General features: G+C 46.2%; 1 protein-coding gene across 4 annotated transcripts in view; it reads right to left on the bottom strand.

Moving 5' to 3' along the window:
- The window catches only part of rxraa (retinoid X receptor, alpha a), an 88,036-nt gene extending 78,577 nt beyond the window's left edge, over window positions 1-9,459 (bottom strand). For all 4 annotated transcript variants that reach the window (XM_031855962.1, XM_031855960.1, XM_031855961.1 and 1 more), the window contains exon 1: window positions 9,161-9,459. In XM_031855962.1, the coding sequence (XP_031711822.1) occupies window positions 9,161-9,188 (28 nt within the window). In that variant the 5' untranslated portion in view covers window positions 9,189-9,459. The remainder of the gene's footprint in view (window positions 1-9,160) is intronic.
- Window positions 9,460-14,857: the final 5,398 nt, after the last annotated feature.

Below are 14,857 nucleotides of genomic sequence, written 5' to 3' on the forward strand. Positions count from 1 at the left end.
AAGCACACAAAGGCAGCCTGTTTGTGATCATGATACACGGTGGCTCTTTCATGGCGTACGAGGAAAGTGCATGTCGGTGCCGGTCGAGCACAAAACAAAGAGGTTGTTTTTCTTTCACACTGGGATTTAAAGTTTAACGTCTGTGGAAACTGGAGGATTTATTTCTTTTTTTTTTTCTGCCGTTCTTTTTGACGAGGAGTTGTGCTTGGCCAAGGAATGGTGTAGGTCTGGGTCCACAGCCGGGCGCCCTCTCACTTCTGTGCCACTTAATTAGCCCGGGCCCTGCGCAAAGGGGAGTCGGTCACATGGGCCCAATTTGGCCCCCGCTATAAAAGTCTGCAAGGGCTCGACGTGCGTTACCGCGGGAGTCTTTTTATGCGCCTGCCGCGTGACTTTGAAGACGCTGAAAACAGGACGGAGGAGAGGACGAAGTAAAAAAAAATAAATAGGAGGGGGAAATGTAACCGAAATGAAAGGAGGGACCCCTTAAATTCCAGCCGATTTTTCCAGATGTTGCACAAATATTCTGCTGAGGCAATCCAGATGTGCTCACCCTGTTCAGTCCCCTCCTGCTCGCTGTTCCAGGGACTTCTTTTTCTTCCCTTTCACTCTTAAACCCCCCCCCCCCCCATCCCCCCCCCCCCCCCCCATACACCTCCCCCCCTCAAGCAGCCCTCATCAGTGTGCCTCTGATAGTGCCTTTTAAGTGAGGCCTTTAATAGCCCCCGGAGCACCTTAGCATCCACTAGGATCCTGTAATAAACATCCACTCTCATTCTCCACAGCACATGCGTGCGTGCGTGTGTCAGAGAGAGAGGGAGTGTGAGGTGCCTTGTTTTTATCGCTCTTTGGATCAATTAACAATTACCTCTGTTTCTAACAATAGCTGCTCTGATGCACAAAATGAAGCAGGACCTGAAATGAAAACAACACGCTTCCCACTTCCTTTTTCGCAGGCCTCTCGCTTCCCACTTCCTTTTTCGCAGGCCTCTCCTCTCCTCTCCTCACCTCACCTCTCCCACAGAGCGTGACCCAGCCACAACCCCTGACCCTCCCTCTCCCAGACAGACAGCTCAACTCTACAGCGGTTCACAAGTCAGTGCGTCGGCAACTATCCCCACCACCACATATACATGTTGTAGCATACACATGGCACACTGAAAGCATGCGTGTGCGGGCTTGTACACGCTGACATGCAAACGCACATACCATACCCCCTTTGTGACACTCCAGGTTATGCAAATGTGCATACTTCAAACACTGTGCGTCAAACACAGTGTGGTTAAAGCTCCTCAAAGTTGGGCATTTTGCATTTTTTCTATGTTTGAGTAAAATATCAGGCAAAGCAACCAATCGGAAGTTGTTATGGATCTTTTTTCATGAATAATAAACTGGTTAGAAGAAAAACAAACACAGAAACAACATATTAATCAATAATAAAATTAAAAGGTGAGCTGCAGCCCTAGTGTATGCCTGCGGTCCTGCCAATAAATGGGCCCTCTACGCTCTATCTGTCCGGTTTAATCTGCAGCCTTCTCCCGTTTCCCCCCCGGTCCACACTGAAACAGAAGAAAGCGTCCCAAGTGTGACACTTGAACTTGTCAGGGAAGGGTTTTTTTTGTTGTGCGTGGGTAACTGTCAGCGCTCTGGTATGCACAACGCCGACGACAAAGACACGGCCGGCACCTGCACCTGTCTGCCTGTCTCCCGTCTGTCTAGTAAACCTGGTTGCTCAACGTTTTTTCCCCCTAAACGGCAGATTTATATACACGGTGGGGGTTGCGTCTGCGCTGAATTCTGACAGCATCGTGAGAGAGAGAGAGCAAGGAGTGTCACTGTCATGGAACGGTGATGCGAAGCCATGTGAGTAAATCCAAACAGGACTCGGAGAACGTTTTCCTCGGTGGCACGACGAGAGGGTTTTCTCACTCTAATAAGTAATAAAATCTACAGCTAATATGAACTCAGTCGCCACTTATTGACCTTTCTGCATTCATTCAGTCTTCCTACTTTCAGTGGCACTCAGTTGAAAAAACAAAAAAGATCTGCATTCTGGTTTTACCGTGGTCGAGATGGGCCATTTATTATGTGTTTGACTCTTGTCTAATATCACGTGGACTCATTGTTTTTGTATTACATGGCTCTACTCTGTGATTTTACTGCAAACAAAACCTGTCTGCAAGGCAAGATTCCCTTATGGGGCAATAAAACAAACTCAAATAGACCGAACGTTGTGGGCAGAGGAAGGGAGGGAACAGACACCTACGCGAGAAATGGGACTGTTCCTTTCAGTCGTTTGCAGCGCTGCTCGTTACGTGCATGTTCAACATACCATATCTAGTAGCTGGGGTTATTGTTGGTTTTTTTCCATATAGTAAGCTCCGCCCCCCTCCGTTCTTAAAAGAACACCCTTCCTGCCGTCGAGAACATTCCTGAAACCAGGCGGCCAGCAACGAGGTGTCTCATCATAGGCGACAGAGCCCTACAGACTTCTGTGCAGCCTTTCCGCATGAGCTGCACATGTCTGCCTATGCGTGCACACACATACAGGTGTGTGTGTGTGTGTGTGTGTGTGTTGAGGCCACAGTCTGGGCGGATGTACAAGCATGCTAGGCCTGCAGGCGTCAACAAAAAGTTAATCACTCTCCCTCTACTGCAGGCGGAGAGAGAAAACCCACAGAGGAACCCTGTTATCTCACATGTCATCTTTGTTCTCTCTCATGCACAGCAGCCTGTGAAAGTTACAACCCGCGCGTATCTATGCCTCGCACTCATTTCTTCGGTGACCTGCGCCAGTGCTTTTGTGTCTCTCTGACGTCCCTCGGTATCCGTAATCAAGAGTCGTTTGGTACCTCCTGTAATGGATCTTCCGTGTATCATAATTGCGGCCGCGGCCTTTAATCTCACGGACCGGTTTGAGGAGCCGCTTCCCCGAAGTTTGAACCCAAATCCCCGAGTTGTTTTTTAATGCGAGGATGACGTGAAAGTCGGGGGGGGGGGGAAGCGTTCCACTACGTCTTGACAGCTCGCTCTTATAGGGTCTGGAAATCCTCGAGCCCATATATTTTTGAATAGCTTCGAAGGTGCTCGATCACTGCTGGGATGACTCCGAGGGAGGGGAAAATGAAAGGCGGAAAGATGTCACAAATAAATAGAGAAATGTAAATTGACTGAATTGCTACTTATCATTCAAAGCAAGCAAGTAACCAATCTTCAATATCGGATAGGTGCATCCCTAGAAAACGCCTCAGAGAAGTCATGTTCGTTTTGGGAGCATTACGGGCCCATGATCATGCCAGGTTCATCGAGCCAATACTGGCTTTTTATTGGCTAATAGGTAAGCTTTTCTTAAATATTATCACATCTGCAGGTTGGCTGAAAATGTGTGTAGTGTAAAAGCATTGGCTATTATAAGCTACTTGTGTTTCGTGCCCACAGGGCACTGTGCCTTATTCCGCCAAATTCTAAATTAAATTATGGCTGTTCCCAAAGAAGTCATTATTCTGAGTATAAAAGCCTTTTCTGTGCGTTGGAATCGAGCGGATCTCTCTCTCCCTCTCTGAAGAAGAAGTAACTACCTTTGGCAGTCTGAGGCGGGCTCATTGGGGTCCGATCTCATCCTCATTGCCAGTGTAAACCTCCACCTGACCGGGGAAAGAAGTATGGGGGCTATCATTAGCCAGCTCTAAATGTGTTTCTTGGCAGAAAAAAATAATAATCTTCGTCTAAAAAAAGAAAAAAAAAAAGCAAAGAAATCTTCCCTTTGTAAATACAAAAACATTCAAGATTGACTTTAACATTCGCCATGATGATAATGGCAAACCTTCCACTTAACTGTGTAAGCCAGAGCATTAGTGGAAACGCTCTTTACCTAAATCTTAAAAACACACAAAAAAAAGATATGTCCAGAGTCCAGATATGCATTTGTTGGTGTGCAGGTGTAAATGCACATGACCTCCACCCTGTCCTCTCAAAACGGCTGCCTCCTGCTTACACTGACACACAGTCACCCACACCCACACACGCACACAGGACATGACCGAGGAGTGTTTTGCATGCTGTGGGATTTCCGTGGCCATGTGCCGAGCAGTGCGTGGAATCCCCACCCCCGCAGTCATATGGCAAGGTGACAGACAAACATAACAGCGTTGGCAGGGAAACACTGGGACACCTCCTCTGGTTCCATGTGACCTCAAAAAGACAACCGGAGCGGCAACAGATACTGTCTTAATTACCTCGCTAGTGTTTACATGTACATACACGCGTGTGTGTGTGTGTGTGTGTGTGTGGATGTTGGCTATTTTCAGTACCTGTGTGAAAAAGACAGTGGGGGGTGCTGTGTGTATACACCTGAATATACAGTATTAATAAATAACTTCACAGTTGGAGTCCGTTTCTTTCTGTGAAGCAACATCAAACACCTCCTTCCAGCTTTTGATCACGTAGCACACCGATACATATTATTACAACATGTAAAGCAATGATCCGCTGTAGTTTAATCTCACTTCCGCAACCCCGTCATCTGCATGCAAGAAAGAAAATGATTCTATTCACTCCTGCTGCATTGTTCTACACAACTACTTTAAGGGAAATAAATCAACACTTTTTTATTTATTTATTTTTTAATACATCTGTGGTTCTCATCGGGGCAAATTATAATTAGCATGGATATAAAAAAAAAAAAAGTGGGCATAACGGAAATATAATGACACGGAGGAGCATAACGTAGCTGGGATTGACTCCATTCGTCATCCCTCTCCAGTGAATACCCATCAAAGCCTATGTGCTCATAGCTTAATTACAAAACACATCATAACAGCCGAGATATTTTCATGCATTGCAGCGATCACAGAAGAGGCGGCGGTTGTTTTTATTACATGCCAACTTGAGGAGTCAGCCACGGTTTCCTTTTTTAGAGTTGCATTTTTGGCAGGGTTTTTGTAACGTCACAGCACGTCTGCGATACGCCGCGTTCTTCCTCGATTATATAGATTCTTTCCATCTCAGGGTCGCCGTGATGCACGCAGAGCAGAGAGAGGAGAGTTGTGGCGCGGTGAACCGACCTTTCCTCTCGATGCGAATTACGAGCGCGATCTGGCTGAATCCACACAAGAGACTACACTTCCACTTCAAAAGAGCGGCGTACAGCAGCCTGAATCCTACCCGCCCGCAGAAGAATAAATAAGCCATTCAGACCCTCGGAGGACCCGCAATAAACGCTGACACCAAAGGTGCTCGGATGACTCCGACGCTGAGTAGTGACGAATCGACATTGGTTTATTATCATTTTAAATTGAGTCCTGGTTCTAGCTTTTAAAATGTGTTCATTTGCTGCTTTTCTGTGTACACTAAACATGTAAGAGGATGTGAGGATGTCACCTTGGACTCTGAGAAATGAATGCTATTTTTCCACATTTTTTAATAGTATAATTAAAATAATCAGTTGTAGCACCAATTTTTATCGCCACAAATCACAAATTCTGGAACCTAACACAGGATGGGAAAAAAAGTAGAAAGGAACACAGACAGTAAGACAAACAGAAAGAACGATCAACATGCTACCGTCTATAGACACTTCCAACAACAGATTGAACGCCGAAGGGGAATTCCTGGAAGATCAAGCACGCGAGGAGCAGAGGTCAAGGTTCGGGGTGCAAAGTTCAGCGCAGGCTGGTATCAATAAAGACCTCCTGCGAGCGGAGCAGCTCATTGCACAAATAATTAACGAGCAATCTGAGTCATCTCGCTGTACTGTGGCCTCTCAGAAGTTTCTGATTCGTGCTATGTTTAGAACGTAAACAAGAGGGGAACAGTATGACGAGCCAAAATGTTTTATCTGAAGCCAACGACTCATGCCTTGTAATGATCAGCAGAAAAAAAAAAAGAAAAAAAAACTGGTCTACAGTTTAGTGTAATTATAAAAAAATACACACTCGCTGTGTTCGTAATTGGAGCGTAACGCTCGTACAGTTGGGTTTGGATGTTGGCAGGGGTGAGGGGTGGGAAAGTGGTGGAAGTTGTTCTTTGATTTGCTTCAGTAAAAGGCCTCGTGGGCGAGATTGAGCGAGAGAGAGAAAAATGAGAAAGGGGAGGGTGGGAGAGAGAGCTGTCACTTTAAGCCATTAAGTCTCGCTATAAAACTCCTCCAATAAAAATGACAGCTGCAGCCCCTTTTCTCAAAAGGGGCGCAAAAGCGTCACATCAGGAACACAAAACTGGACGGCAGTAAAAAGACAAATTTGGCCAAATGCTTTTGGCAGTGTAATTCCACCAGCCCACTCCCACCGCACACACACACCCTCTCCTCTCTCCCTGTGTTACCTTTGTTCCTGAGTTACTGCCAGAAAAGGAATGTCGGTCTCTCCCACACACACCATCATGATTCTCACTTTCTCATCAAAGACCATGAACTTCATTGCTTTCTGTGTGTGTGTGTGTGTGTGTGTGTGCTGGTGGTACCTTATGCTCCCCTAAACAGAAAGCACCAAAGAGTTTAGTTCCACCGGATTCAGGAAAGACAACACACGCCTCTGAAGCAGGTGATAAATACAAGCTTTTGGAGTGAGCGTGATGTGGCCAATCATCTGTCAAAAGGGGAAATGTAGCTTTGAGCTCTGGAAATCTTAATAGTTTTATTAAAAATTCAATATGTAAATGTTTGATTAAAAACAGCTGATTTAATGTGTTAAAAGAATTAATAGGTTTCATTTGTTGGGGTTTGTTATAACAAAAGCCTGTCTTCAATCTTTTCTCTAAATATGAACGTTGGCTGTACATCTCACACGGTCGTCTAATAGTCTTCAAGTTCATTGGATCTAAATCGCCTCGATTGGTCTCTTGAGGGCTTTACAATCTGAACAAGACACTTTGCAACATCCTCAGACCCGCTGATTCAGACGAGGAGAAAACTAAGAATAAAGCCCGGAATGTGCAAACATTGAGCCGCTGAAACCTGCTTCAGGAGAACTACCTGGAGGCCCACATATTAGCCTTTAAAATAATCAATCAAATTATTAAAAGACTACAGATCTGGCTGGCCTTAAAGTTGAAGAGCTTTCGCTCAATCGCTCTCCGATTATTTCCCCGACAGACCGTCATGACCAGCCTCACATTGCTCTGACTAAAAGGACACAGTCTCCTCTCAATGTCGTCCCTTCAATGTTCACAGCTCTGTCAGATATTGGAGCACCAAGCACAAGGTGCCAAAGAGGGAGAGGGGGGGGGCTGTGGTCATCACAGCCGACAACCGATCCATAACTGTAGAGTTGTACCCACGTCAGGTCGTCTAATGCGGCACGACAGATAATTACACCGGGTGAGCGGCTAATCGATACGTTCCAAGGACTTTCGCAGATAGCGGCTGGCGTCCTTGAAGTGGCCAATTACAAATCGGCACTCAAGTGGACCTTTTGATGGGAGCAGGTTTTAAATATAAACGCCGAGGCCCACAGATTAGGACCACGGAAGAGATGCTGATGCAGCACACGCGGAGGAGGAAGAGGAGCATTCCTAATCATCTGAACAGTTAAAGCGTCGAGCCTTCCAGATCAGGAAGTGTCTGGCATGAGCTACTCTGGCGTACATTCAGGCACTCTGAAAGGTGAAGCACTTTCAGCGTGGACACGCAATACGGTGCACCTGTAATAACAGCGCCCGTCGTCGGTGTGTGTGCAAACGCTGGCGGGTTGAGAGTGTTTCTGGGAAGCCACATAAAAAGGGCCGCTGCGGGCGACAGTGTCCGCGCGTAAGGGCCCCCTCCTCTGCCTCCCTCCCCCCTTGAATCTCCTTCGGTGCATCCAGGCGAAGACGAGGATATACCGTGTCGAGGTTGTAACGCGACACCCTCATGAAAAGAGCGGCAGACACAATAACAGGTCTGGCCCACAGCTCAGTGCTGTGTGTGTGTGTGTGTGTAGGGGGGGGCAAGGGTCTGCTCTGTTCACTTTGACAAACTCACAGTAGCAGCTCAGCATTAATTATTTACAGTGCGGTGTGTGTGTGTGTGTGTGTGTGTGTGTCTGACAGTGTGTGCTTGAAAAGGTATTTTTCGAAAAAATAAGGATGACTTGGACCTATGGTTTTCAATTCACTTATGCATTCACACTTTATTCTGGAAACTCAAACGTCACTAATTGAAATGATGACAGCTGTGTAAAAGGCCCTCGTTATGCCTTGAAGTACTTTCTGGTGAAAAAAAAAAATGTATGTGACAGTTGCACTCCCTCAACAAATGGTGCCAAATTCAGTACCTCTAACCAAGCGCCCTGCATAGTTTATGATCATTTTGCAGATTAAATTTGCATTTTTCATCCACAGACTGTTGAGGTCCCGGTGCAGTTATCCCACTCCTGCATGTGTCACCTGTTTGTACCTGAGCTAATATTTAGCTTGAAGAGACAAACTCAGGCTGTCCCCAACAAGCCGAGCAACTTTGTTTGAGCACAAGGGCCAAGTTTAAAAATCCCAATTCTTATGCTAGTTGGGTTCATTTTCAAAACCACATGCCAGTCTGCACCTTCAAAGTCAAACGGAAGCACGTTGACCCGAGTCACGTGAAAGACAACGGAAGGCTTGAAAATAACCGCACAGAACGTAAACGCAACATTTAAGCCATCTAAAAGCAGACAACGCGTGCTAAACGGGTAACAAGAAAAAGAAACTGCTCGTGCAAGTTCAAACCCCTGTTCATGCAGTCGTGTTAGAATGCAGTCCTTCTCTTTTACGCGCACAGCACACGCTAAAGTACGTTGACTCATCTCGGTTTGCAAATCTCCCGACATTCATTAGAATAAAAGTTAGGAGCAAAGTTTAAAAAAAACAGCCTGCATTTAATTGCAGCGCGCGCGAGGTATGCGCGCAGCTTCCTCCCAAGCGAGATGTCACTCCGTATCAAAGCTAAATGTCACCGGCTCGCACGGCAACGTTTAGATATGCAACACGGAGAGGGCATGTCTGCTTTTACTTGAAGTTACGAGCGAAAAGAAGACAACGTCCGCTTAAAGCTCGGCAAGAGCTCCGAACATGTTGATGCGTCTGGCACGCGCTGTCAAGAAAAGGGGGCACAGCGCGAGGACACGTTTCACACTAATCCGCCGATAAAAAAAAGAGTCTCATCATAACCCACACATTTAAGGCTCAGTCATTGAACAAACAAACTTACCCAATGACAGGAACGGTTTGGTTTCCATGACTGTCTGGTAGATTAGCTCATGCCCGCTGAGACGACCGCGTTTCGGAGAGTTTTCTTTTTTTTTCGCAGGCGGACTGCCCGGGCAGACCAGACCACCAGACCAGGGCGCTGCTGCTGCTGCGGTCCTCTTTCAAGTTAAGACTCGGCACGAAGCAGTAAAAGTGACAGGTCGATGCGTGATAAATCTCGGAAAGATAACCGAAATGTTTCTGCCCTCTTGTTTGCTCACTCAGCTGCTGCGCTCTCCTCTCCCTCTCCTCCTAGCGCTCGCTGTGGCAACAACTCCAACTACTGGATGTGCGCTGCAAACAAAAAAAAAAAAGGGACCCGTGCAGGGGGTACTCCCACCGACGTAGAGGCGAGCTGCAGCGACACCGCAGATATGCGAGGCCAGGGGAGTCTTATCGTGAACTTTGAAATTAGCAACACATGAAGGAAGTAAACACGCAGCGCATTTTTTTTTTTTTTTGCATTTACAGTCTGCAGATTGCTTTCCAGGACGGCGGAGGTTTTCCAAAAGCACGCGGAGCCGTTTTTTCAGCTAAACAGCAGCTCCTTTTCCGCTGCTTATCTGCTGTTATTCTAACCTGGTCACATGTTGAATCAGGGCCGTTGGCTCCAGTAGATAGATGTTAGAACTGCATGTGCCTATAGGCTCCTCACCGCTGATGCAATTAGCCTCTCTCTCTCTCTCTCTCTCTCTCTCTCTCTCTCTCTCTCTCTCTCTCGAAGGTACACTCGCCTACACAGTTTAATCTATTGATTTTTTTGTTGTTGTAAATAAAGACCTCAAAATCCAGTGCTGACATTCAAAGTTGTGCAATGCATATTTGACTGGTAAAATAATGTTTTTGTACATTGAGATTAAGATGTACTGTTTTCATCACAAAGCATGCCTGTTTTTTTGTGTCTAAGTAAAAAACATTGCCCTTGAAACAGCCAAGATTGAAAAAAACAGTTGTTACCAAATTACAAATTTAAACTAGCTATTATAACACATTCTTAACAATACGGTATTGTGATTCTTTTGCACAAAAACACAAAAAAATCCAGACCAATAAAGTTGTGCAAGCTAAAAATCTTTTCACAGTTACAATATTCATATTTGTCTCAAAAGTCCCCCACTCTACATCTGCTAATGCTTACTTGATTCATACAGTTTGATCTGCCAACATGGCACAACACCAAAAAAAAGAAGAGAAAAGCCCCTGTATCTGTTCTGGACATGACAGTTTAGGCCCTAATTCAAGCCACATCTGTCTTGTGTGCGCCTCCTCCCCTTCGACACTCCGGCCCTCTACACAGAGGCAGGCGCGTGTTCCAGGAGAGTGAAAAATGTCCCTCCTTTGGCCCGGATCGAAGGACAGCACCACAGATGCAGGCTTTACATACACACATACACACACTGTAAAATCCCTTATGCAGTGCACTATATATGGGAGCGTGATGTAGGGTATGCATACTCCTCCTGCAGCCATCCTCCAGGCCGCCGCGATGAGCCCGCTCCTGTTAAGCATTCGAAGGTGTTCACCACGTTTGCACCGAGGGTGAGATGCATAATTAATGCAATGCACGGCATATCAAAGATCAAAGGCAGTTGCGTGAAAAAAAGGAAAAAGATTAAAGCTAAGTCTGATTGGGCACTGTTCAATGTGTAGGTGTGCAGATGTGTGAGGAGTGATAATTCCACTCAAGGCCTTGCTTTTGTGTGAACGCGTCCTTCATCTATCTTTCCGAGTAAACAATTGTCAGTCGTCAGAGGGTGTCACGTTGGCGTGGCGATGTTAAGCGACATAATCGGCGGGGTGAATGCTCATTAGCGAGCGAGGGAGGGAGGGAAGGAGGGAAGAGGTGCGATTGGACATCCCATTAGTCGTCGGTTCCCGAGGCTGTTTTGCTCCCTGGGGCCTCCGCTCTGTAATAGAAGACAGACACAACGCGGCCTTTTCAAACACCTCCACAGGGCCGCGTTCCCTCATCTGCCCAAGCTACAACGAGCTATTTAATCCTCGACTTTTGGGCCGTGATTAATAGCCTTCTGACCCCTCCACCTCAACCCGCATAAATCCTCTGGAGGCCGTCGTTGGCGCTCCTCAACGACTCACACCTCTGCAAGAGGAGGCGTCGAGACTAAACCTACCTCTTTAATCGTGATAGCTCTTGGCTCGGTTCTTTCTTTCTTCCTCTTTTGCGCTGTTTCCCTCCACTTTAGGCAACGTATTTTGGGCCTCAGGGGGTGGGAGACCACCATTAGGATACACTCCGCTATGGTTGCTTTGACAGCCAACCTCCTCCTCCTCTTTCGCCCGCTCTTAAAGTGGGTGATAAATGAGACAAGAGGCCTTTTGGTGGCCTTTGTACTTGGACCATTCACGACAAGCTCATCCGTAAAAGTGAATATGGCTCTTTCAGCGGCAATGACAATGCCGTCCAATCCTGAGGAATGTTCGGATAAATATACACTGCATTTCATTCCAGTCAATTATTCATCCAATGCAATGTCAGAAGATAGTGATAGTCTTAGGTGATGTCTTCAAACAGCTTGTTATGTCCAACCATTGGTCCAAAACCCAATGGAATTCAATAAACAAACTGCAAGGAGTCTCAGTCTGTGTGTACGCATGTGTGCCTGTCCTTTGCTTATCTCGAGGACCGTTCATTCGATCTACTCCACACTTGGAGGGTGTATTGCTTGGGACCAAAGAGCGTACAGTCGAAAGCAGTTGACTGCTGCCGGATAAACTCACAGCTGAACTCTTCTTCACTTCCCTGGAGTCGACGAGCGGTTCTTCAGAAGCACTTCCGGCGGGGCAAAGCTCCGAACGGGCAATGTGATTGATTCGATTGATTATAAAAACTGTTTTGGATAAGTCGACATACAGTTGTAGCACTACTGGAATCCAATTTCTTTTTTAAATCTCAAATTAAGATAATCCTCTGTAAACCAAATAGAGGAAACTACTCAAGGCAAGTAGTCAGATGAATAGTTGATTTGGTTCTTATTAGGAGGAAATACTTGACATTTGTTTTGTTTGTTTTTCTGAGAAAAAGAAGAAGAAAAAAGTGTTCTACAAGGAACACAAAAGCATGTGAGATCATTGGGGCGTTTGCTGAGGTGTTCAGCATTGTCCGCCCCCCGAGGGAGAGTCTTGATCGTCACGGCCCCGGGTTCACATTCCTTAACCCCTGGGTCAGGGCTTTGTCTGGGGATAGCACTGAGGCAACTTCCCCTGCGGAAATCAACAAGAGCTGACACACTGAACGCTGGAGACGCACACGGAGGCAGGAAGAGGGACCACCACACACAGACACGGCCATAAAAGTGGCTATTTTTCTTCTAAAAATAGAGAAAACTGTTACATTTTTGCTGATTGTTTTGGTTGTGTTTTTTCCATCCGCTCTAGACTAGGTTTCCATTCATTTCTGTACAGTGTTACCATCCAATAACTAGGTAATCGTAGAAAAAAATGCATTCAATTTAAAAATAATTCAAAAGTGAAATGGGCTAAAACATGCAGAACCATCGGTATGGTCCACTAAAACACAACTCCGTGACAGCAGCCATGTTTTAGACTCTATCGATCTTTCATTTTCATTTAAAAAATGAAAACCTATTACACAAAGATCTCAGACACAATACCCGGTTTCAAATGAAGCGCCCCTGAAGCACATTTCACATCATTGCTCTGCTCTGTTTTCACAGACAGAGTTCATTTCAGCGGCGGTGATAAGAGCTTTGTGGATATCTGCCCATCAAACCCAACTGATGGATGACACGAATCCAGGCCCGGGGCCAGGAAATGGTAGCTTAAAAAAAAAAAACGCAGGATATTTTCCCTAAATGATCAGAGCCCATTCCACTCAGGGCTGTTATCAATATTGAACATTACATCAGCTGTATCTGCCGGGTTTTTGAACGCCGCCATGGTGCAGGCGTGACTCCCTCAGCGGGAACATCCGACACTCAGGCATGCATCATTCTTTAATATCATATTAAAGTGAAATTGGCTACATTCAAACAGACGCAGCGATAAATCTCTCCGGCACTTGGCAGAGGCTGGTCTCGTGTCGCGGGGATGAGGGGAATCAGCGTCTCCTGCAGAGCATCATCTCCTCGCCCACGACCGAGTCCGGCATTATTGCGCGATGATGGAGCTGCTGCGCCGCTGCAGTTGACAGATTGAGAGGCTGAATTATGGCTGTGCAAAGGGTTGAAGGTGTAGTCAAACATTTACCTTGATTTTTTTTTTGGTCTGGTGGTTGAAAGAGGATAGGCGATGGAAGTTCACGTTGGAAGGTGAGGGATTTTATTTTCAGGTTATGATGAGTTTGGATTATTTGACACCTGAAGTCTGCAGAAAAAAAAAATCTGAATTTCCGTTGAGAGCATGTAATAGAAACGCTGCCCTCTGTTACCGTCTGAGCAGCACAAGTCAAAGATGCATGAAGTGTCACCTTCAGAATGACCTTTTTATCTTTTTGTTTCTGTAGCCAACCTGTCTCCAGCGATACTGCCGTGTGCAGAAACTCAGAATACAGGTTTTATTGTCATATTCCTGCAATACCATTACAGTTAAGGTAGGCAGGTCTGCAGCACATTACATAAGATCTGTCTTATCCCAAGCAGCCAGGTCTGCTTTGACAGTTGAACAACCAATTCTATTGTTTCTCTCCATTGTGTGCAGAACGTTTTGCATGTCTATACCTCCATACATCGCCAACGTGTGCTTGAAACCACCACTCAAAGTGATTAACCGTCACGGACTAGTTTCAACTGAGTCACTGATGTACATTGAACAGAGAGCTGTTCATGCTTTTTGTCAAACAGTTTTGCCTCGCAAAGCTCAGCTGCTTTGCGTTGCATTGCTGCTGATCCTGCTTCCTAATCCCGCGTTGCCTTGCAGCGTTGGGACTTGCAATCGGAGCGCATCTTTGCAATAAAACGGTTGACTCCTATAGGCTGAACGATTTGGAGGCGGGGTAAAATGTTTATTTTTGTATTTGTGTGTGCGTTTTTTAATGTTCCCCTTATGTGCTTAAATTAGCTTCAGCTGCAAATGCACATGTGCAGTATGGGTTGGAAACTTTTCAGCAGGCATTACAATTACATAAAGGTAGAAAAATGCCAAAATAAGAAAGTCTAAAACTAGACACATTAAGATGTTTAATGAAGCTATAGAACCCCAGAGAAGCCTGCACGTATCTGATATTGGTCAATAGATGTGTCCTAAGTGACTTCCACTTCAGTCAGTACAGTACAGCTGGGAGAGAGTGCAACTCTGTTGGACTTCAGCTGGGTAAACATTCCCCCCACCGAGGCCAGAGATCTTGTGTACACAAGGGCACAGCGCACGTTCAGCGAGGAGGGGGGGCTCACAGCCGATGCAAGGATGGATGGTCTAACCGGGCCAGAGTCCATGTGGGCGCAGCGGTCGGAATATGACAAGAGACCACCCCCAGTCTGCTGAAGCCATTGAGCTCCGATGAGCGGATTGCGGGCCCCGCTTTAGGACTGTTGTCGCCTCTCGCCTTCCGTACACGCCTTTCGTGAAGATGCGCGCACAAAGTGCTGTATGTCGAGCAAGCCTCAGTGAAGGAGATGGACCCAATGGTGCTTAAAAGAAACCAAGGGCCGTTTTTACTGTTAGGAACATTAGAGTGAAGTGG

Source organism: Anarrhichthys ocellatus, unplaced genomic scaffold (assembly GCF_004355925.1).
Source record: "Anarrhichthys ocellatus isolate YVR2014 unplaced genomic scaffold, GSC_Weel_1.0 scaffold16, whole genome shotgun sequence".
Classification (NCBI taxonomy): Eukaryota; Metazoa; Chordata; class Actinopteri; order Perciformes; family Anarhichadidae; genus Anarrhichthys; species Anarrhichthys ocellatus.